The sequence below is a fragment of the Clytia hemisphaerica genome, unplaced genomic scaffold, assembly GCF_902728285.1.
Source record: "Clytia hemisphaerica strain Z4C2 unplaced genomic scaffold, Clytia hemisphaerica genome assembly, whole genome shotgun sequence".
In the NCBI taxonomy this organism is placed as follows: domain Eukaryota; kingdom Metazoa; phylum Cnidaria; class Hydrozoa; order Leptothecata; family Clytiidae; genus Clytia; species Clytia hemisphaerica.
Window position 1 is genome coordinate 122,582 of NW_027103417.1, and position 24,401 is coordinate 146,982.

The window sequence follows — 24,401 nt, forward strand, 5'->3', positions numbered from 1 at the left end:
TGCCGTATGTTTATTTGGTTGGATCCCATAGGTCCACAGAGACGGGCCTGATGTTGATTGAACTATCTAGAAATTCATAGTTTTCGTAGCTTTGCTATAAATGATGGAAAATTGTGAGTATTGAAAAATGTTTCTGTTCTCATTAATATTACCTTTGAAATCGCCAACGTGTAACGGACAACCTCTTTCATTTCCTGACTATTTTTAAATTGTGGTATTATTTTTGGTATATTGCCGTATGACGTCATTTCATTCGCTATGTTTTTCTGGTTATCATCAAGTTGCTTCTCAAGTTGTTTTTCTAACTTTTTTTGTCATTAGTGCGTGAATTATATTGAAATTTTTGATGATATTTTCGGAAATACTGTGTGGACGTTTTTCAGATGAAGGCGACAATGTATGAGCTTAAGTTTCGTTTCGTGATAATTCGGATACTGAAAGGTGTATTAGAATCTGATCAGTTGCGAATACCTTAGAAGTTGTGGAACACTCTTTTTATAAAAACTGAATATTTTATGGAACTCAGCTGTTCTTATCTTTTGGCACTTTGAGCCTAAAATTTATCTTATCTTGTTCTTATTTCTACGGTAAAACTGAGGTAGTGGTTTAATCCCCTGCTTTTACTTAGTTGACCCTAAAATCGACCATCCTAGGCTAAGCATTGCTCTTAAATTGCTGTTATTGTTTGGCGTTTTCGACCGCCGGAGGGGGTTTCTTTCAGTGGTACGCTAATCTCGTTTTGCCTTTACTCATTACTTTGTCTACCATTTACTTTCGTTTTTTTTTACTAGATTACCCAGGTGTTTCTCTTTTTTTTCCCTGAATGGCTTTTATTCGGAATTGAATAATTGTAATCTGTTTTCAATGTAAAATCTAAAATGTACTGGAGATGACATGTAGGCGTTAATAATGTGCGCGCGCTCTTTCGCGAGCGTGATGCGTGATGGAAAGCGGTCGTTTTGCCTTTACTCATTACTTTGTCTACCATTTACTTTCGGTTTTTTTTACTAGATTACCCAGGTGTTTCTCTTTTTTTTCCCTGAATGGCTTTTATTCGGAATTGAATAATTGTAATCTGTTTTCAATGTAAAATCTAAAATGTACTGGAGATGACATGTAGGCGTTAATAATGTGCGCGCGCTCTTTCGCGAGCGTGATGCGTGATGGAAAGCGGTCGTTTTTAGTGTGGTTTACATCCACACTGTGACCTAGTTTAGCCCCATGGGTGGAATTTTAGTGAGCTTTTCAAATAAGACAGTTTTACTTTTATTTAGTTAGCGTATTATCCTCCTTTTCATTGTAGTTTTGTTTTGGTCTGTGATTCTTTTTGGAATAGCACTAGCTTGTAAAGATCCGAAGAGATTGAAATTGAAATGAAATTTAAATTAATATTATGAAAAGACTAGACATGAAGATTTTCATCTCTTTTGAAGATGAGGGAAATTGAAGATTGTAGTTGAAAAACTGAAAAATACAGTAATTATTTTTTGATAACCTGGGATAACAAATAGAAATATTTGAAAAAGAAAATAGATTTGTAATAATCTGAATATTTCTTTTCATGAAATTGTGAAGATTTTCAGGTTTTTCAAAAAGGAAGAAGGAAAAGAGGGAAGTGGATCATAATTCTCAATTTTTTCTAGAACTTCACAAATTTTTACGTGGATGAAATGATTCCTCGCGAGGTAAAATAAGTCGACATTTTTAGAATTGAAAAAAACCCGAAGAGTATGGGATACTGGACTGTTACCTTTTTCAAATTTTAGGTACTTATTAATACGATGCGGCTTCAGCTTTTATCACTTTTTGGGTTATATAGATGAAAACAATCAACTTGGGTGTGGTTGGGCTGGTAAGGGGATTTGTCGGCATAGTTTAAATTTTTCAACATTCGATATTTCAAGGGGAGAAGGGGGCTTCCGAGGGTACAAATAAATACCGGCGTTCTGGCCAGAAGTTTCTCTAATACCGGTCTCGTATAGGTCAAAATTCCTCCGACAAGCACAGTACCGGAATACCGGTCAGCGCCAGATTCTCGGAATCCCCCTTTTATATTCCTTGGTGATCTTTTATTCAGTTTTCTTTTCTTTTCATTAAAATCGCTTGAAAGTGAATTTTACAAATTTCACTTTCCAAATATTTATTTTTTACGCGGCTTGCATGAAAAAGCAGGTTTCCATACAGGCACATGCTGGACGTAAATCGCTTTCTTTTGATATATCTGCCATGACGAATTGTGTGCATTTCTCAATCAATATTAACTTTTATATTTCTATTCAAGATGGTATTAATCATCATTTTTTCATCTTCTTGTTTTCAATTCTGGTAAAATCTGTGAAGAGACAATCTCAAAACTTGTGGAAAGACTAGTTTTTTTGCTTTCGAAACCTGACTGGATGGTTTCAAACAGACTAGATCCTACACTTTGGCTAAGAGCTGTGTGAAAGATTCTCAATATTCCGAGGTTTAGCATTTTATTTTTAAGTAACCAAATTTTTGTTTTTTTTATATCTCTACAGACAAAATAAGAAAGAAAATTTGGTTGGCATAACAACACATTGTGGAAAAGAAACATTTATACATTTGATCAAACTAAAGAAAATGGATATCATCAAGAAATTCAAAATCCGACACAAAAGGTATGCTCGTTTATTATTTTCGAAATCTTCGGATATACGTTGCTTCGAATCTATTTAGTGGAAATACCTTTATCAGCTAATTAGAAGTGTCTGATTCTCGGAGTTCGACTGACATGGAAAAATTTAAAAAATCATGTGCACAGACTTGGCAAAAATGTAAAAAAGGTTTGGGAATATTATTTATGAAAATCAAAAGGGTAAAAAATTAAGTCCAAAACTGAAGACCGGTGGGAATAAATTGTTTAGAAGGTTTCAAATCAGTAAATGGTGTGTGGTGAAGTGAAAATATTCCAATCTCCTACTCAAGGCCACATGCATCACTTTCTGATTTTACTGATATGCGTACTAGTACTACAATAACCTTTTGTGAGCGCTATCAGAATCATAAAAAGGGAACTAAGGGCCTAGTTTGAGCTATTCTTTATCCAAATACTTAATTTCTTGAATTTTTTAATGAAACACTGGTTAAATTAAGAAATCTCTTTACAAAGAACAATGCCACTTACCTGGCTAAAAAATCCAAAAAACAAAAAAATTATTTCTTTCGGAATTTAGGTATTAATTTTGCTTTAATACTTTTTTTGATATTTTCTTTTCGTTGGTTTTCCGAATCGATGATGTATGTCTATCAGAATCTTATTATCATGAATATCCATAAATCTCTTTACAAACGACAAAACAAAAATCTAATTTTTTGATATTTATTGCTCGCCTCACGTGAATGTATTCTTAACCAGGTTAAGGCGTTACGTTTGAGACTTAGACCCTAGAAAATCTCCTCATTAATTATCACTGACTAAAACAAATTGTCAAAATGTCAAATTTTTAGTTAATTTCTAAGATGAATTATTTTTATACTGATAGCGTTGCTGTAGTAATTTTTGTTGATAATTCCCTAAATCTAATTTGGAGGCACCAATGCGATTATCAAAATGGTAATTTAACAGTAATTTAACAGTAACATGTCGCTTGTAATATGAACAATAAATCTAGTCTAGAATATGGTCCAGAATTGGGTACTTAGCTGTTAGGTTTTTTTGAAAAAATAACCCGCCATTTGGAAGAAAAATTTCAAGCTCTACTTCGCACGTGACAGAGGGCTTTTAGAGCCAAGCGCTATATATTTTAGAACCAATTGAGTTCGATTCAGCCCCAGAGATTTCTTGCTCTAATAGAAAAAATCATTTTATGGACCTGTCGCCATTGCATGGCATTTTATCTCATGATTTTGATAATCTTTTTAAATAACAAGCTCAATTGCATTGGCAGAGCAACGGGAATTTGCATGCATTCTAAAAGTCTTCGTCCATATACAAAGCCTTGTCAAGCCATACGTCAAAATGTTTTCCTAAAAGTCCTTTCCGGCTTAAGAGGGTCTTTATGTACACCAGCTAAGTGACTTAGGGATGGAAAAGGAACAAATAATGTTAAGACCGTTATCAAATAGTGCGAAAAACCCATTTGGTGATTTGCGAAAGATATATCCTGTTTCGTAAAGGTACAGACAGGCCTTTACATACCCTTTTCCAATGTTCTGTATGTTTTAAACCTTTATTTGAAGTTTGATACAGGATATGAATTTTTAGGAATAAAGGGATATGATTATTCTCGTTTGACACGGGTTTTGTAATGCCTTAAAGAATTTGTTTTCTAGTTTGGTTTTTTACATGTTGTGGTGTAGTTAACAGAAACTGAAGGTTTTAGAAAATAGCAATACCTGTTTTAAGGAAGAGGCTCCTTAAAGTGGCCTTGGACTGCCAAGATTGTTTAAACTTACTGCTTTCAGCTTAGGAAAGTCAGTCTGTTTCTTCACCCAAACTGTATTGAAAAGGTGTGGGGAGCTGTAGATAATAATTGAGTGTAGTCTCGGTATTAGATTGCTTTAAGCTGGTGAATCGTGAATAATAAGTTTAAAGAAATCAATCGATATGCAATCACAAAATCAAAAACTGATGACCGATGGAAACAAAAACCATTGATATCTCAATTCATCATTCTGACTAAAATCTAAAGTCTTGGAGATTACCAAAATCGCATATTGGCGACGCCACCTTTGCTAATCCAGGGCTCACTCTTTGTTTATGTTATTTTAATTAACTTTATTTTTTTTTAAAGAGTTTGTTAATTATACCAGATCACCTTATCACTCTTACTACGTCATGCTAGATTATTTTTAGTCTCCTTTGTGTTTCATTATCTATCTTCGTGTCTATCAGAAATCATCGAGAGGTATGCGATTTATTTCGCAATAGATATTACTATTACTCATTTCGTGCAAGTTTTCTACTGATAGTTTTGAAATTTCGAAATTTATATCTTACTTAAATATCTAGAGAAATATTTCGCCTTGCTAGACAACGCTTTTTCTTAGGATACCAACATTTGTTTTTAGAAAACTTTAACTCTGATAACAGCATTTTGACTTTCACCCATAGGCCGTTTCATGGTGCAAAGGAATCATGAGTAATCAGGTCCACTTCGCTTTGATAAACACTTTCTGTTTAATTGATTAATTATCAGTAAAATCAACAAAAAGTGGTGCAAGTGCCTCAGGGTACGAGATTTCTTACCAGCGGGAAGCCGTTACGGGGGCGCAGTCAGTCCTTATATCCATGATTCATTTAGACCTTGAAATGGGAGATTCGTAGTTTGCCTAGTAGTTTGCTTAGGTTTTACCCACTGTATCGATATTGGTTAAATCTCAAATTGGTGATGGTGAGGATGTTGATATTTTGAAGTTATATCATAACTTTTCCAAGGCCTGCCTGACACAGCCCTCCCTTTTGAAGTCGTAAATCACGTTAGAGGTCTATCACAGACTGAGGTTTTATAATCTTTTGAAGGTATCAAATTAAATTCGTCTATGTAACATATTAAAAAACGTCAATCAAAACATTTAGACTGTACCAAACTTTTTTTTCTCAGATTATCTGCAATAGGTCATGTTTAAACCCTCAGTAAAATGAAAATAGTCCGATACAGTAGATATTTTTAAAGGGCTTATGTTTAATCCACATTGCGTGTTAAGGGGGTTGGTAAAGCCTGGTGCAAAAATCTATCAATTTTCATGTCTCATATTTTGTCTATCAATTGCCCTCCTTTGTTTAGTTAATGGATCACATTTTGAAGTCCTGTCGCCAAACGCGAGCTCTCTCGTGAGTTCATGACCTTGTGTTTGAAATCGCAACATACAAAATACCTCGATAAGACCTTTTGGAGGTCTTTTTTAAGTATGTTAGTATAGATTAAGGATTAGAGGGGATGGTCATGTCTTGATTAAAGATCATTGTAAAACAGACTAATTTGTCTTGTAGACTAAAACTTGCTACCTCTACGATGGACTTATTGTCAAGTTGAAACTACAAATCCAAACTTTTTTCTTCAAGCTGCATAGTACGGAATAACGAAAAAGTGCTACTCGGTTTAACACTCTCGATAGAATTACTAAGGAGGCGAAATATTTTTATACAAGAATGAAAATTGATGGATTCAGAGGCCCTGGAATCCAATTCCAATTTTCTACAAAGTGTCACTTCCTCACCGTTAGAATTGATGTATCGTCGTAAGCTCAAAAGCTTCTAACCTAATTTGCAAGATTGTACAAGGTTTGATAAAATTCTCACGCGGTGCGATCAGATTGTTTACACATGGTAGCTTGCAACTTTGCATTTCTGACTGACATACAGTACATTCTCTCCAATTCGAAAACCTATAATTCCATTCTTTCTGTAATTCGAACAAAAGATTGGTCCTCTCAACTGGAAAGTCGTATAATCATTCTCTAATTCGAAGAAAAGTCTGAGTCCCTTAAAAATCGAGTTAGAGAGTTAGAGAGAGAGGCAACTGTAATAGCTACGTAATTTGTTATGCTACATATCTACCAACCTTATAGGTCCAGGATGTTAGTTTTAAAAGGTGTAAGGGTTTTTCGGTTTTTTTACACAGTTAACGTTCGGTAATTCGAATTCGAACGGGAAGTCCACTCTATATCAGTTACAGAGAGAATATTTTACGTCCCCCCTTTACGGGACACTAATGATTGATTCGAATTATAGAAAAATTCGAGTAATAGAAGTTCGAATTAGTGAGAGCCCGCAGTATTTGTTTCCACCCTTTGACTTGAGCATAACCATACCACTTAGTTCAGGCTACCTCAAGAATTTTAACGAAATCTTTACTTCGATATACTTCTCGAATGATAATTTCGAATTCGAATTTAAAGAGTAAATCACTTTCTGATTACTTAACGATTTGCATGTGATCTCATTTTTTGATAACAGTAAAACGTATACAAAACATGCGATTTTCTTGAAATCCCTTCATTACTTTACGCTAATCCGTCAAATTTGTCTAGACTGTTGTGTTCGTTATCAACTTTGTCATAGACTGGGAATCGCTTATAAGGATTTTTTTATAACGGGAAAGTTTTTTCAATAAGACATATTTTATTTTTCATAGCTTGCTAGCTAGTTTAACTTTTAGAACTTTTGCCACCGTACCTTGAATGCGAACCATGATTTGTTTCGAGGGGTGGAGATTTAAAGTTGAAAAGGTTAAAAATACACTCAAAAATCGTCCAAATAAAGGCAAGATTTAGAGGGAATTTCAAACTGTGTTACCCCCGTATTTTCAATGATATGTGAGACTCAACACTGCCACAGTAAATTACGATCAGGGGGTCATGTCAATTTTCTTGGATGTTTGAAAGGATAAGAACCGATCGCCAAGAGACGTTTTTATTAAAAACCCGTTTTTTGATTGGATTTACAGATAAAGTTTGAAAAGTAACGGTGATTAAAGTGATAAAGATATCAGAAGAGAGTGAGAGAGAGATATAAAGGGAGGAGGTCTGGGGTTTAATTTTGTTTTGCTCGTCTAATTGATAAAGAAATGTGTTTTTTGATTTTATTTGAAGATATGATTTGTTTTCGCTGTTTTAGAACGGTGATGTGAATGAAGACCGTTTGAAATTTTTTTCTCGATATTTTGCAAACCTTTTAGATGAGATATTATGGAGATGGAACTAAAAAGGTGAGATAAATTCTACTGTATTTTGCATATATAGTAAGTAAGTAAGTTTTGAATTTTTTGCTACACTAATGTAGTGCTCGACAACTGATACATCATCTGAGGAAAATGGGTGGAATAAACAGAGGCTTTGTAGACTTTGTGGTGTTTTATCTGCACTTTATTGGGTTTTGTTCATATCAAACTCATCAAAAGCTTCTTCATTTTCATTTATTTAAACAAGAAATTTTCGGTTTAAGGGTAAGCTCGGGGTAAGCTGTATAATTAGATGACACTAGGTGTACCTTTTTCTCATACATTCCACTAACTCACTCACTCACTCTGACACGAAACTTGTGTCAATATAGTTCGATTTTTCTGTAATTCGAGCAAAGAAATTGGTCCTCTCCGCTGGAAAGTCGTATACAATCTTTTTCATGTTTCCAATTTTTCTCTAATTCGAAGAAAAGCCTGAGTCTCTTTTGTCTCTTAATAATCTTAATAAGAATATGAGAACTGTAATGTAATGTAAGGCAACTGTACTAAGTTTTAATTAAACATATGAGATGGACTTGATTCAGCTTGATTAAGCAACGGATGACCTTACACTGTGGTGTAATTTGAACCGTTTGTTTGATTGATGAATTAGACAATCAGTTCAGACAATCCTTTTTTATGTTTGTGGAAGAAAAAATAAGGAGAAATTTCGAGATCAGGTTATAAGACTATATGTTTTATTATTTTTGTGTGAGTCATCAAGAACATTGGGCTTAGCGTTTAAGTGAAACTGTAGAAGCATGAGATGTTAAAATCCTTGCCTTCTTCCCACTATTAAATGTTTGCCATATGCTTTGTTCCCTGTCGTTTCTTTGGGATATTTTCGCCTTAAATTGAGCAAAAACTAAACGGAAAAACTAGGAACAGGAGAATTGGATAATAAAAAGTTGTCTATTTTTGCAGTAGATCTTTGACAGCATTATCTTTTCCATTAGCTGATAATATTGGCCTGGCACATTTGAAGGGCTTTGTGTTATGGTGTCACTTGACTTCCTTGTTAGTAAATTCTATCCAGATCTGCCTTCACTTTTCTGCTAAAAAGCTAGATTTTTAAAAGTCGTGACGAAGAAAATTATATTACTTCATAAATTCCGCCATTATGAAAGTCGCAAAACGTTATAATCTGAGAGAAAAGGGAATATATCACTTGATGATGATGAAATTTCGAATTCCTCCCAATCACACTGGATTAATTTTTGACTTAATTCATTGAAATGGAAAAAAACTCATAATTTCACCATCTAATGGGTATCATCAAAGGAGACCCTTAACATATAGAGTTGTTTTTCAATGATTTCCGAAAAGAAAAGGTTTTGGTTACCAAATGATTCTTGATAAAACTTACAAAGAATATTGAATTTTCTTGATTATGATGTCACCTTACCGCCCTAAAGAAGAAAGTTTTCGATAAGACAGTGTTAGTAGGGTTAGGTGTTCGATTACTTTTCGTCAGACCGTAAGGACCGCCCCTTTAATCACTTGATTCCTTTCATAGTGATGACAGATTATCAGACGCTTTCAAGAAAAACGTGGTTACTCATAAATATTTCACTGAAGCCTTTAAATTTTTTGGAAGTAGCTCTATGCTCAGCTTTTTATGATTATTAACATATGTCGGTTGATAATTATCAGTTTTAGGCCAGATTTTCTTACCGACTAACCCATCTCGTAGGTGGTAACATGAATGAATGAATGAATGAATGAATGAATGAATGAATGAATGAATGAATGAATGAATGAATGAATGAATGAATGAATGAATGAATGAATGAATGAATGAATGAATGAATGAATGCATTTGACGGTGCGAAACATGCTACCTAACGTACTAGATTATGCTATAAAGCTTTTCAAACAACGCTAAAAGAAGCCTTGTGACGAATAATACACATATGGCTAGCTTTGCTAAATCTTACATAATTCTCATCGAAAAATCAATGTTTGTCATCAGCAGTCGAATAAACAAATTAAATGGGTTCTTGGTCAGCTGAAAAGGACCGAACTATTTGATACCGTGGATGGCTCTTTCTATTGCGGACTGCTGTTTTATAATAAGATATTGACTCAATTGCAACGGCATTTTTAAATACAAAATGGCGGTATATGTTCATATCAAAAAGGGTATATTTAAGAGGCATTTGGTTAAATAGTTGTCTGTTATTAAAACCGCTCTGTTAAAAACTCTGTTACCCACCCACTTTTTGAGTTTCTTTATTTCAGCCGCGATCTATGTATACTCTGTAAATTATTGACATACCTAAAATTGCATGCCATAGTTCTTGTTTGTTTTTTCACTTCTCTGTTCATAGGAGAGAGTAACAACAACCTCGTTCCCTGTGTATTATCGGCTTTTTCACGCGTACTAATAGCGCTCCTTAGAGGGGAAACTGACCTGAGGCAACACCAGGGTATTCTCTGGCGTAAAGATACTAAACTAAAGTACTAAAGTCTGGGATACACGGGGGTAAAGTTGAGAGCACAGGTCTTCATTTATTTGTAAATCACGTGGATGACTGATTCAAGGGAATTCGTCTGATTTCCTCCGTCATCTTGAGAAACTTAACATCCCAGCTGACACACAACGTTGTTTCGACGTTAATTCAACGTTATATGGACGTTGTGAATATATTAGAAAAACGACGTTGTGTGCCGGCTGGGATGACACTAAGTAGACAAAGTATTTTAAGGAAAATCTCAATTCACAAGGCAGTTTTTTACAGGTCAAACCAGCAGGGGCACTAAAATCTGAATTCATAAATTCTTAATTCTATATATGTTGGTGTCGGCAAACTTGCTTGACAATCCTCTGGCGCAAATTCATATATTACATTAACGGCACTTTTTAGTGTGGTCAGCGGAAGCCCTATCTGACACCAAAGAAAACAAAATCCTCCTGACTGTGTCCATTTGCGGTGGTGAGGCTAGACATCTTATTACTGATTAAAATCTCTTCACTTTTCAACAATCGCATTTTAATTACACCACACTTCAACGGAAATGGTTTGTGAAATTTCAACAGATTATTGTAGGCTGGAGATAGGAAATCCCTTTTTAAATGTTTAGCAATTTTTGGTCGTTGTATCGGCAGAGTTATAGTTACTGGTTTATTATGTTTCAATTAATTCTATATGCGGTTACTTGGTTGCGCTTTTAATGATGTTGTGTCCATTAGATCCATTAGATTTTGTACCCGCCTTCTCTTCTTCGGACTCTTCAAAATCTAATGTACGCTTTTTTACAACAACATATAGAGCGTAACCGAAGAATGAATTTTAAGAACCAAGGCTAAAGTTTGTATGCTGTCTGACTTGAAGAGGAATTCCTTTTGACAGCGGTAACAGGATTCTGGAATCTATTTTCCACAGATTTCTGTAAAGCCCGAAGGGCTAGATAGAGTGCGTTAGGCTTTTCCAAGCAAATAAAGTGAATATCGAAAAAAATATTGTTGCTTTACAGAAATCTGTGCTATTTTCCTTGGTTTTGGCTCAAACATAGGAAAGATACCTTTCCCGAAGCATGTTGTTTTGTTTTTACTCACTTCATTTTAAATCTCATCCCATCTTACCATACATTTCTTTTAAGCTTTCAAACGTTAAATCTTTAAGTCTTCTTATGGCATGTCCCTTAAGCACTTACTAAACATTTTCAAAGCGAAATCTTTGGATTGATGTTTTTCTTCCGGCTTTTCTTAAATCCTTCTTTTCATTTCACCAAGGAGCACGATTTAAATCAACAAGGATATAAAGGTCGTTTGTATTTTTTTTATTAGAGCTTGTAAAAAAATTTGCAAGGACCTCAGTTTCTCTTGTTTGATCAAAATATTCAGACTTCATACTCTTAGAACATCTTGCTTTTTATAGAAAGGGCTTAATATACAAATTTTTTAGAATCGTTTATTTGAATTTGAGGCGCAGATTGTTCTTAACTTGTTCTTAGATTTCGGGGTAAAAATCATTCTCACGTTCTTAAAAAAAGTTTAGTATAGTTTAGTGTATTTGTAAATCGGACTTGAGAATCAATGAAGGATTTTAATGTAAATCGCCTACCTTTTTCCTTCCTTTTTTTGGGATCACTTTAGATTAACACCAATATCGTTTTTGAAAACTATCAAAGCTGATTATTCTGTCATGACATCACAAAGAGAAAAGCGATACCTGATATTGTGTTTGTCTTATCCTAAAATTTGATATGCCTAATAATTCACTCTCTTATAATTCGAAGCTTTACTTCTAGAATCTTAAATTCAAAAAACAACAGTTCCTTCAGCTTTGAAGCTTTATCAAAAGAATTTTTCAGTAATGCGAACAATATAACTTATTGGTGAGGTTAAGTATCTATAGATAAAACACGACGACGGAGGAATTTTCTCTAGCCTTCATTCAAAGCAAGCTAGACTTACCCCGCAATGAAATCAACTTTGCTTCCAGAGCGAATTTCCGCTTGATTTTCCGCTTGATTTTCCGTTCTATAAGCATAGCGGATAGAATGCACGGGATAAGTCTAGGTTGCTTTCCGATCAGCATGTAAAAAAGTGCCGTGGCGCGAATGAAGGCTAGAGAAATTTCGTCCGTCGTCGTGATTTATCCCTCGATACTTAACCTCACTATCGAGACTTCAGTTGAAAGTATGAAATGCATCAGCAAATTCTAAACGCCCTTCAACGCCCTTGCCACCTCTTTAAACCATTCTTCTATATAAAACGTCACAAGTGGCGTGATGATGCGTTCAACTGTAATTTCTGAATGTTTATGTAATGAAACTCAAATCAATTATGGAGGTTTTGATTGCCATTAAAATTTCAATCGATCCAAAAGATTAAGTATTGTGCAATGTACAGAAACTGTAACTATCATACCTAAAACCGTTTTGCGAAAGGGGGATGGTCGATTCATTTAAAGTGATGGTGCATGAATAAATAACTGTCAAGATTTATGTAAAATGTCAAATTCGTTTACATTCAACTATACTTGTCTAGTATGGAAATTATTTGTTACCTAAAGCAAAAAGACTAAAGCAAGTATCATTTTAAGCAAAAACATAAAAAATCTAATGTTTTATATGTACAGTTGGTGCTAGGGTTAAAGTTTGAGTAGTAGAAAAAAGGGCTGAAGACTTTGCTTGTGAGAGTTTCGAACGACACATCTCATGATAGCAGTTTCTAACATGATGATTAATGGCTTCTCCTTACAGAGGATGGCTCTGTATTGAGTGGTCTAGGGAGTCATCTCGTTAGTACCTTCTTACGCTGTAGTTTATACTGCCAACCAGCTTGTAAGACACTGACAAGCAGCTTTTTTTGGATCACATGTGTTGATCAGGCGTGAACCAGTTCCTAACATAATCAAATAGAAAAAGTTGGTGATTTTGCCAAGTTTTCATCCATTCTAATTTGTGCACATGATAATTTTGACGAATCAATCTTAACTTTTATCACTGCATCATTTGTCATTAAAAACGTGATATATCTTCATCATGACCAATCATTTTTCATAAATCAGAAACGGCTACGTCATATATGTCGTTAACATACGTCATCAAATTGACTTTTACGAGAGGTTTTGATTTTTTAAGGCCAATAACGTTCTTCCGTTCATACTAAGCGCTTTTATTTTTCTTATCTATCTTGTATTTTTGTTTCTCTCATTTTTCTCTTCGGCGCACTTAAAAATATTGCACTCTGTTCCTTTTGACGTACTAAAAGCTGACCTGCCAACGAGAAAAGAGGTTTAAAAGTATTTTTAGATTTTCTTTTGCGGTTGCTTTCAAGTGAGAGAATTCATTCCAAGAAAGGTTGGTCCTTCTAGCCCTGGTAACCTTAACACCGCGTGCGAATTCTCGACCATTCCGTGTACATTTTCACAGCCTTAAGACTGAATTGTCCAGTCAGTAATTGAGAGTCGAATTAGCGATTGTTCTCTCTCTACAACATGAACTTTTAACATTATTATCCAACAAAAAGTTTCGTTCTTCACACCCCTGTCTCGCAGCCCCGGTGAAACTTTTTCCCACAGTGGGGGTAAAATTTTATATTGAAAACCCAATGGGGATAAAAATTCTATTATTCTGAGGTTAAAATTTTTTGAGATTTTGGAGTGCAATTTTTAATTCAAAGAAATCATTGTCTTAAACAAGAAATTGAAATCGGACAAATCATTTCCCTGGCTAGGGCTTAGATCGAAGAAATTCTTATCGCTTCGTTTTATAACATCAACAAACTAAATTAGTGTTGATAGATTTCCGAAACTACTTAACTAATATCGCTCGATCAATTAAGAAGGAATTGACAATTAGATGAAAAATGTGCTTTTTTCAATGTTTACTACTTAAACTAACTAACCACCCCTCCAAACGATGTTATACAGAGTTTCATTTCTTGATTGCTTTTTGTCACGACGTGTCAGAGATAAGATTTTTTTGGTATAAAAACGAAGCCTGTTGTTGACTTTTTGGCAATTTAATCGAAACAAAGCCATTGTTGTTTATCGCAGGTAATATTTTAAAACTTTTTTCCAGAGGAATAGACTCTTGTTAATTGATACTTTTTATTATTAGAATTTCTCAGTGATTTAGGCTGCTGGTATTTACTAACGGGTTCGTACTCCTTATATACTTTCTGCGGTTTTGTGGAGGTCTGTGATTCAGACTAAATGATTCGAAGACATGAGTTTTGTCGCTCGAGTTCGAAGAACCAAGGGCCAAACTCTGATTTTCATTTTTGGACCTACCCCGGTGGGCTGTAGGTCCTATAAATTAACCTCTGTTCGTCCGTTCGTCCGTTCGTTACTAGCTTTTCTCGGGATTGGCTCATTAGTTTTTCCTAATTTTTGGCACAAAGATGCAAAATGGTAATGCCCAAAATGTGACGGAGCCCGATTTTCGAAAAAAATTCATTTACGGCCGAAAATGCCGGAAATATGCCGGAAAAACCGGTTTTTTGGCATTTTCTGGAGATTTCATCATTAGTTTTTTCTGTTTTTTTGCACAAAGATGCGTATTAGCAATGCCTAAAACATGGATTAGTCCGATTTTTGAGAAAAATTCTATTCCGGCTGAAAATGCCGGAAATATCCCGGAAATCGCCGTTTCTGCAGATTTTCATTGGACTTTTTCCTTATATTTCGTTGTTTTTTCACACAAAAACATTATTTGTAGCAATGCCCACCATCAAGCATGGTTTAATTGTCAATAAAAGTGATTTTTGAAGCCGGAACAGCCTATTTTCTAAAAATCGCCGGAACAGCCTATTTTCGCCGGAAAAACGGTATTTCTTGAATTTCTCGAGCTGTACTTTATATTTTTTCATGAAATTTTGCACACTGATGCAAAATGGCAATACCTAAAATATGACAGAGCCTGATTTTCAATTAACGTACTTTTCCGGCCGAAAATGCCGGAAATATGCCGGAAAAACCGGTTTTTTGGCATTTTCTCGAGATTTCATCATTAGTTTTTTCTGATTTTTTGCACAAAGATGCGTATTAACAATGTCTAAAACATGGCCTAGTCCGATTTTTGAGAAAAATTCTATTGCGGCTGAAAATGCCGGAAATATCCCGGAAATCGCCGTTTTTGCAGATTTTCATCGGACTTTTTCCTTATATTTCGTTGTTTTTTCACACAAAAACATTATTGATAACAATGCTCACCATCAAGCATGATTCAATTGTCAATAAAACTGATTTTTGCGACCAGAACTTTCTATTAATTTTTCCCTACAACCCTTCCCTCTCCCCCCATCAACAATCAATGATGAATTTATTGCGTTATGCATTTTCGCTAAACGATATATTTTCTGACTGATTTTTTTCTCCTCGCATTGCTACCTAACTTTCATCATCAGGTAGGTCCATTCAGCATCTAGCTTGTTAAGTTTAAAATGTATTTTAATTTGGGACATATGGACTAGCATACAATTCTTACTGTCGATTTCAATTGTTAAAAATTCTGGAATAGTATTATTGCAAAATGAGAAATGTTCTATTGAACATTTTAGTTTCGGACGTTGATGAAGCCACCTTTTTCGAATCATCATCAAAAGCTGCTTACTTTGCTAAAATCAATGTCCAAAAGCTTTTTTACATGTCGAAATTTTTTCTTTTCTTTAAATTTTTTAAAACTTAGATTACGTATGATTCAATACCATTAAGAAAAAGATTTCTCAATTAAAAATAGTATCAACGATAAATCATTGACAATGCATTGATTTGTCAATATTCTGGCCCTAAGTTTCATTTGAAGCAGTGACGTCATCTAATCCTTATATCAAAGTACGTCTTTTTTTGAGTGTCTGAATGGAGTCTTATCATTCTATGACATCTTCAGTAACCCTTAGCAACGAACCTTATGATATAAAAAGGTATCTATAACACTATACAAGAAGAAATTTCATATTAATTTGGTATAGACATTTGTACAGATAGGAGGGAGAGAGAGAGAGAGGAAAATTGTTGAAAGAAAAATAGCACACATTCCTTAAGTGGTATTGGGATAATTACACTTCATTCTGATTAATTGTGATTGCTGAGAGCTGGGATCGTCCAGTTTACATTCATTTTGGATTTGAGAGCCCACAGAGACTGTTTTACTTTACGTACAGGACTTTATAAATTTTAAATACAAAATGTCAAGTTATCGTAATCGGAATAGTAAAAGACCCAAAACGTATTATTTAGGGTAAGTAAATACTTTACTTTCTCAAGAACTTTCGTTTTTAAATCTCAAATCAATATAAAGTGTGTATTACATACCGTTCGAAATGGAGTTCCGGTGAGTTTTCCGGATGCCGGTTTTAAAATACAGAATTTTACGTCCCTTTTTAAAAAATTAACTAACGGTACTTGAAAGCTTAGAACTAAGATTGAAGAGAGTAAGTGGATAGTGATATTAAAGGGTGTTTCAATGATAAGTATTCATGATATTCATGACGTAATGTTTTCTACGGAAAGACCCCGGTTTATGCCAGTAGTGGCTAACTTTATACAACTTTTGTCTAGTTTGAAGTTGCCACTACTGGCTAAAACCGCTGAAAACCGGGGTATTTCCGTAGAAAACATTACGTCATGAATATCATGAATAGTTGGTCCAATTGGATCAGTGATACAGGGTTTCTTTCAGGGCCAAAAAATTTGGCGGTTCGTCGGTTGATCACCTTTTAATAATTTGAGTACTTTCTTAAAAAATGCTTCTGTCATCTTCTGTTTTAAAAGTGCATAAATAAATTTAAAAATAAATGATCGTAAATTTACGATTTTAGGCCGTTAAGTAGGTGAATCTACGACAGCAGTCAAAAGACGACACGAAGGCTCCTTTTTCGATCGATATCTACCCGAAAAAAGGGGAGGGTGCCACCATTTTTCCCTGGATTACCCTTACCCTTTATCCTTTTCTTAATGTCTTCAGCATTGCACCAATCACCAAATGTCTTTTACTGGGATTACTTCATAGTTAAACTTCTATGGAATTTTTTAATATTCCATCTGGTAAACCATTTTATTTCTCTTTAAAATGATTGCGGTCAAATCGGTGAGCTTTTATCATAAAATGACCAGTCGATTAAAAATTCCATACAATACCTTCTAATAGCTTTTAATTCCATATTTTTCTTTCCTTTTTTGTGTTTGTTTTGGTTTGGTTTGTAATAATTTCCAATACTTAAAAAGTTAATGGTATCAAAATGTCGTCAAGTCTACCTCTTTGATTTGAACCGCTTCTTTAGTAAAAAATATTTGATGAGTTTGATACATAATAATGCCACAACAAAATTGTCTCTACCTGGATTGACAGTTCCAGTCTACAAGAACTTTGATGTTACATTTTAAACTAATAAAGACTAGTATTTTGAAGTCCTGCTGTCCTTTTTGGTATTTTAACATGTCGCTGCCCATTGTGCTGTATGTCCGTTTTTGATGAAGTAGCGCTTTGTCGATTCAAGTTTATTTTAGAAGAAATGGCGCCTTGCTCACTTTTGAGTCGCTTGGCATTCACGCCCTACGGGCTTCTTGTTTTACTTAGGTCCAAATTCAACTTTTAGGACTAGGATATTTTTCATACTTTAAACGACTAGACCAATTAGCAATTCTCGATAACAAATATTTTAGCTCATCGTTCTTATTTCGCAAAACAATAAGGTTATTCATCACCAGTTCAAAACAAACTTTCTGATAATGTGACTCATTTGTCAATGACTTGCTGATTGTGTCATCATTATACGTTTGTTTGTTATACACACTCTTATTAGCCTGTAGCTAACCTGATAACAGATGTTCATAATTTTCTTACGCGCACGGTAAACCTCTAAAGGCACTTGAAAATTATACATCTGAGGAAAATAGTCCTCCCGCGGAAAATTCTACAACAAGAATTTTGTTGTGCGCCGGAAAAAATAAAAACTAATACGGCGCCCTATTCATAAACACAATCGCGCAACTTTGTTGTCATTCCCAGTCCTTTTAGACGAACGCGGTCCTTACGATTTCGAGATTGCATATTCGTCAGATTGTTTGTTTTCACACATCCCTTTAGAGCTTCAGCGTGGTGTGCAGAAAACATTCACAATCTGATCTCAGGTTACCTGTAGCTCGATGATGGACATATTCGATAAGAACGACGAGATACAAAGTATTCCACATTGTAATCAACAAGATTAGTTGTTATTCGTATACAAGTTTAAGTTGTATTGGAAGTTTATTGTGTGATTTACGTTTCACTTAAAATCAAACTTGGTTGAAAGCCAAACGTAAATCGTGTGATCCAAGCCACAAAAGACTTCTAATATGAATATTACTGGGTCGATAAACTCAAACTTAAGTTTAAGTTGTATTTACTAGAAAGCTTAGGATGGTATGGTTAACTGTGGTATTGTCCGGTAAAAAATTTATACATAGCGGCCAGCAAAGTGATTTGGTGAATGGATGATTTCTTAATAAAATTGGTCGATCGGAATGTTTTCAAAGAATTTTACAGATTGTTAATCTCCAATGTTTATGTTTAACTCATTTCCAATCCCTCAAGAATACATTTAGATCAGGAAATTTCTTCTTTTCAGCCTATATTTTCCTTTATATACGTTTTTTTTTTTAATTGGAAATTCAAATTTTTGAAGCCTTCGGATGTTCTTAACATGTTCTTATTTTGACCAATTTGCGAACTATTTTTGACCATTTTCCTAAGAAATAGGGTGTTTTTGAGTCCACTAAGCCTTAAAATGTTCTTAACTTGATCTTAACATTTCGGCCATTGAAGCCTTGTGTTCTTATAGTTTGTTCTTATGAGAAAAAAAACGTGTAGCCGAACATTCTGAAGTTTTTGATTTCCCTTCTACGACGTTAAATCAAAAGTTGATAATTTCCTTTTCTCTGGATTGGATATCTAATCGTAGACATATTAAAAGCTCGGAAGGAAAATAAAAAGATAGAAATCAAAATATTTGAATTGTAAACCGTTTTGATGATCCGGAGGCATCATTCAGGTTTTTGATTTCTGGTCGGGGAAGGAAGATCATTTTATTTTGTATGTTTTGACAAAATGTTCATCAAAATACAGACCGATAGCTGCAATTTTATCTAGTTCCTTAACCATTGAGTATTTGACTGTATGGTTCTTAGGAAAACATGAGAAATGGTAAATCTTTAACTGGGGAAACTTTAGTATTCGCTTTTAATATTATTATGATAATTCGGATGACTTCAAAAAACTTTTATATTGTCCTTAAACTCTATGATGCATTTTAAAATGTCTTTTTTTTTTTTCAAATTTACATTTTCTGTGCAATTAATGAAATCTTTGCCACCTGATGATTTGACATCAATTAAAAGAAACAGGGGGGAGATCATAATATTCGTTAATGAGATTATATGATCAACACACCATTTTATAATACCATGATGCCAATTAAGAGGGTTGTGTTATATCATTGAGAGACATCGTCAGCATTTGCTTGTATAGAAGCCGTATATTTTGCTAGCAGGGTTAAAACTCAGCTTTGAAGGTTTTGTTTTGAAAACCTTTATGGCTGTGTATGCTTAAAATTTCTGTCTTCAATGTTTTATGAAATTGAATATTATGGTACCTATTTTTCATTTGACTTTTCAAAAGTATTTTTGGATGAATTTGAATTTTTTGATGAGGTTTTGGTCTAGAACACGACTTTTCAAAACAAAGCAGCAACTAGGCTTTTCTAAATGTTTTATTGTTGATGTGTTTTATATTGTTGATTGGCTTTGGATTTGGGAAATTCCTTTCCTTTTTAGTTAGAGTCCTACTATATACATTTTCAACTAGTCTTTACAACCTACAAGATTAGTCCTAGGAACTAACACCTTTTTTAAACATAAGCTTTCCTCTGTTGTTGAGTTTGAATCTTTTTTTGCCAATCCTAGGACTTTAAACTTTTTGTACAAAGTATTAAACTATATAAAAGAAGATTTCTGGTTTTCATAGATGAGCTAAAGTCAAAAAATGGTGGTTTTCTTCACCAGCTTATCCTGGTGGATTTTCAGATCAAAATTTAGTTCCTTACATTGCTAATCTGTTCCTTAGTAGATGAAAAGAATAACTGTTGTTGAAAAATGTTTTTTTCCGAAGTTTTTATCTTTGCTATAGTCTAAAGATGGTCTTTCTCTAAAGGATTAGATTGTTAGTTTCAGCTTTTGGCTTAGTTCGTTTTGAATCTTTCTGCCAACGTTGATGGGCTCTCGTTTATGTCGTGAGTATCCTGTAGCGGATAGAATTGGTTTGATTCAATATTCTTCTTTTTCTTGATACAGGCTATTTTATGTTCTTTGGATCCTTAATTATTGGAAGATTGCCAATAAAACTCTATTTTGGATTTTTTTTTGTTTTAAACGAAAGCCTCATTAACTACTCAACAGTTTCGTTGAAATTACCTGAGCTTCTCTCATGATATAAATTTTTTTTGATGAACTAATCGCTTTTTATGTGTATAGTATGTGAGGTGTGAGAGAGTTTGATGGAAAATGACTGTGTCCAAAAATACTGATATGTTTGACCTCAGTATGTTATGTTAGTGAGTGAAGGTGAAAAAACCTCTAGTTTTTGAAAATTAAATCTTTACCATATATAAGTCAGTCTTGAGCAGCTTTTAAAACTAACGTAGTTAGTTTTTAGGATTTTTTTGGTTAATATAAAGAATTGACCGGATTTTAAATGATATATTTTTGTTCGGGGTTTTATTGTCGTGATTTTCTGATTCGCGCACATTCACTAGAAATCATTCTACAAAAACACCGTTGATTTGAATATATGTGCCTTATTCATAGATGATATCGTAGTAGCATTTTATTTAGCCTTTTAAAAATTTCTAAAAATGAATAATGATATCATTTCATTTCATTTCAGTCCACATTTAAAAAAGAATCACCAAATTTTTTGACAATCTGTCAATCTAATGAAAATGTCAGTCTACCTCTTGGACCTTTATTATGAGATGTCAAAATCATAACTTTTCTTAATGAGTAGATATTTGTCTCTTTTTGCGCTATTGTCTGTACTGATTACTTGTGGTTTTTGCGCTTTGTTTTGATAATTGACTTTGAGGTATTTTTACAGTATACAATCAACGAACACAAAAATTCGTCTCAAATTAAATAGAGAGAGAAGCTACACTTGTCATTTGAATAAGGACTTCAGATAGAGGCGGTTGCCAGAAAACATATTAAAAAATTTATCTGGAAACGTGGTCAAAAATAGAAAATGAAAGCAGCGGTTACGAATTTATTTTCCAATCCTTCACCCCGTAGGAGATCAACACCAGCTACAATGTATGATTTAATAGATCATTGTCATGAATACGAATCAGGGATGCGATTTCACGATCAAGGTGGTGAAAATGATTATCAAGATGGATTCTGGAAAGTGTTCATGTTAAACGAGAAACCTGGTAAAGCAACACGTTGTTGTGAGCGTTCATCTTCCTTTAACACGCATGGATACCAAGATTCCAAGATGGCGGACGTTGCTACGGCGGAACCATGTTCAGCTTCGTGTTATTGTATGAAACATTCAAAAACAGCAAGAAGGAGACGTTTTAAGAGCCAATCAGGATACTATTTGGCAATAATGCCCAATGGACAGATAATGGGGATCAAAGATAAAAACAGCCCTTACAGTAAGTCCCCTATCATTTTCTACTGTATTCTCTTTCAGTATTTTTTTGGTGAAAAGTCAATTGGAGTAGTAAATTCGTTATAATATGTTAAAAATCTTTGTGGAGTTTGTCTTGGGTCATCATTTTTAAATTAGCGACTCTGATTTTTGGCAAAGTTCTCTAAAATGATATTAAAAGAATTTTATTTGACATAAATTCTTTCCAAAATAAAAACGATGATTTCTCAACGTTCGTATTGTGAAACAAGATGCTTGCTAGCGGAAATCTAGCCCCTTGAAACACGCACAATGCAACGGAAAAGAACAGTCAATGTACTCAAAAGCATAGCATAAAAGAAAAATAAGACGATCTTTGACAATCTGTCATTAAAATGTTGTCATACTCCCTTAACACTTGATGCTTATGACATAATGTTTACTTGCTGCCATTACAGAAAGAACTGTGGAGCTTCTAAGTGGACCCTTCTCAATCTTACTTCAAGTATTTTCACTTGAATCTTTTATGAAACAAAAGCATTTTTTCTGAAATTCTTTCTTTTGAGTACCCTCTTCTAAAAAAAAGGAAAATTTTTGAACCGTTACCATGAGCTTGCATTCTTTTAAAGCAAAATACTCCAATAATTACTAAAATGTATTGCCTGTAACTACCTTTGCTTTAAGACTACGAAAAAGAAATCACTAAAAATTCCAAACTCCAAATTATTCATTCTATAAAGCAAAGTTCACGAAATCATAGATTTCGTCCATTTTTGACTGTCACCTTATAGCTCTGCATATAATGACCTTCTAATCTCTCTTTTTTTCTCTATTTTAAAGTTGATATAGACGTGATACCAGTAGGTGCAGATTTGGTCAAAGTATGGGGTGTGGAATCAGAGCTATTTCTTATGATTGACGATCAAGGACAAATGAGAGGCACTGTAAGTATTTTTGTTTTTTTTTGCATTTTAGTGCCCTTCTTTATCCAATGATATACAAAAATCGATGGAATTAATTAAGAAAGTACAGTGATACAATCCTAATGCTGCACACTGGTGGATTTAAGATAATAGAGGAAGTGCGTCGGAAACATGCGAAGGAGTCCAACGCTCGTTAAAAGACAATGTTAAATTACAATCAAAAATCTCTTCCTCTGATAAGGTCGACTTAGTCCAAAACCACCTATGACTTCAAACGGTTTTGTGGTACCCTCAGCCTTGTGGTGTGGGATGGTGTTTTGTGAAAACTGATTTTTCCCACAAATCTCTTTACATTTTATCTCTATAATAACAAGATTTTTAAATTAAGAATTTTGGTGTTACATAATTCCTTGATCGTATCAAAAATCAAAATGAATTGCCTCCTTCAATTAATTACATTAAGTTACAAAGACTGCACTCATCGTGGAAATTTTGTTCCCTTTTTTTAATAGGCTTTCTTTTCAAAGTTGTAAACTTGCTAATGCGTAATGGGTTTATTCCATGAGGTGTTTATCGGTTTAAAAATATGAAAAAAAACCTAAGAAAATGACCGGCGATGACTTTATTCATTGAACATAATAGGCTGCAAGACCTCACCAAAACACTCGGGACTTTACATGAACAGACCGTGCTGATTTTGACTTTTTAAAATGTAATTTCCATTCTCTGTAAATAACCGAAATCTCAATACAGGGTCGAAAGTTCTCCCGAAATGCGATTACCATTTTAAATGAGCGACACCAAAAAGTTAAAATCAGTATGAGATTGCCATGTAAACCAGCCCTTAGATGGGGCCCCCTTAGATATGCGTTATTTTAAGACTCTTGTTAGATTGCAAAGAGCTCATTTTAAAGAACTTTTTTTGAGATTTTCAATTTTTCATTTTTCAGGATGTTGATAGCGCGGAATGTATCTTCGAAGAAACGTTAACAGAAAACTTTTTCAATGTCTACTACTCAGCTATGTATTTGAATAAAAGATGGTGCATAGGATTACGTAATAAACAACAAACCAGGAGTTTTTATCGGAAACCGAAACCTGCAAAAGACACTTCTTTTATGATTGAGATTGTACAGCGAAGAGCTTCAACCTCATCCGCATGCGATAGTGATGATAGTCGCGTCAGCTCTATTTGATGAGCGCGGAAAAGTGAGAATTGAGAGCAGGGGATTTCATTGAAACCTTCTTGATGGAGAGAAGTGTTTATGGGTTTAAAATGAAAGGAATGGAGCTTTGATTTGGTGCGATTTGTTTGGAATCGTTACCGTTGGAAACCATCTAGACACACCTGGTGAAGATGGTACCATTTTGAATTTTTGATCCATTGCCGCGCCGTTTGGCAAAAAACTATTTTAAACATTTGTCACTTTGGGGACACAAACACAAGATTAATATTACAAATAAAGATTTAAAGAAATGAACATTTTTAAAATCTCATTTTATTTGGAATTGTGGTAATCAGTAACAGGATTTTATGTTATTTTTTGCATTGTTAACGTCAGGATACGAGACCGAATTTCCACTCCAATATGTGGAGGGGGCATTGGTTAGGACTCTCAGTTGGTTAGAGAACCTTTTTTTTTGCTTTCCAGCTTTCAAACCTAAACTAAAGTCT

The 24,401-nt window shown here is 34.2% G+C and overlaps 1 protein-coding gene across 1 annotated transcript in view; it reads left to right on the forward strand.

The window, feature by feature from the left end:
* The window catches only part of LOC136797631 (uncharacterized), a 48,688-nt gene extending 24,362 nt beyond the window's left edge, over positions 1-24,326 (forward strand). Inside the window, exons 4-7 of the mRNA XM_067054217.1 lie at positions 2,520-2,639; positions 21,461-21,828; positions 22,644-22,747; positions 23,677-24,326. Of these exons, the coding sequence (XP_066910318.1) occupies positions 2,520-2,639; positions 21,461-21,828; positions 22,644-22,747; positions 23,677-23,922 (838 nt within the window). The 3' untranslated portion in view covers positions 23,923-24,326. The remainder of the gene's footprint in view (positions 1-2,519; positions 2,640-21,460; positions 21,829-22,643; positions 22,748-23,676) is intronic.
* The last annotated feature ends 75 nt before the right edge of the window (positions 24,327-24,401 follow it).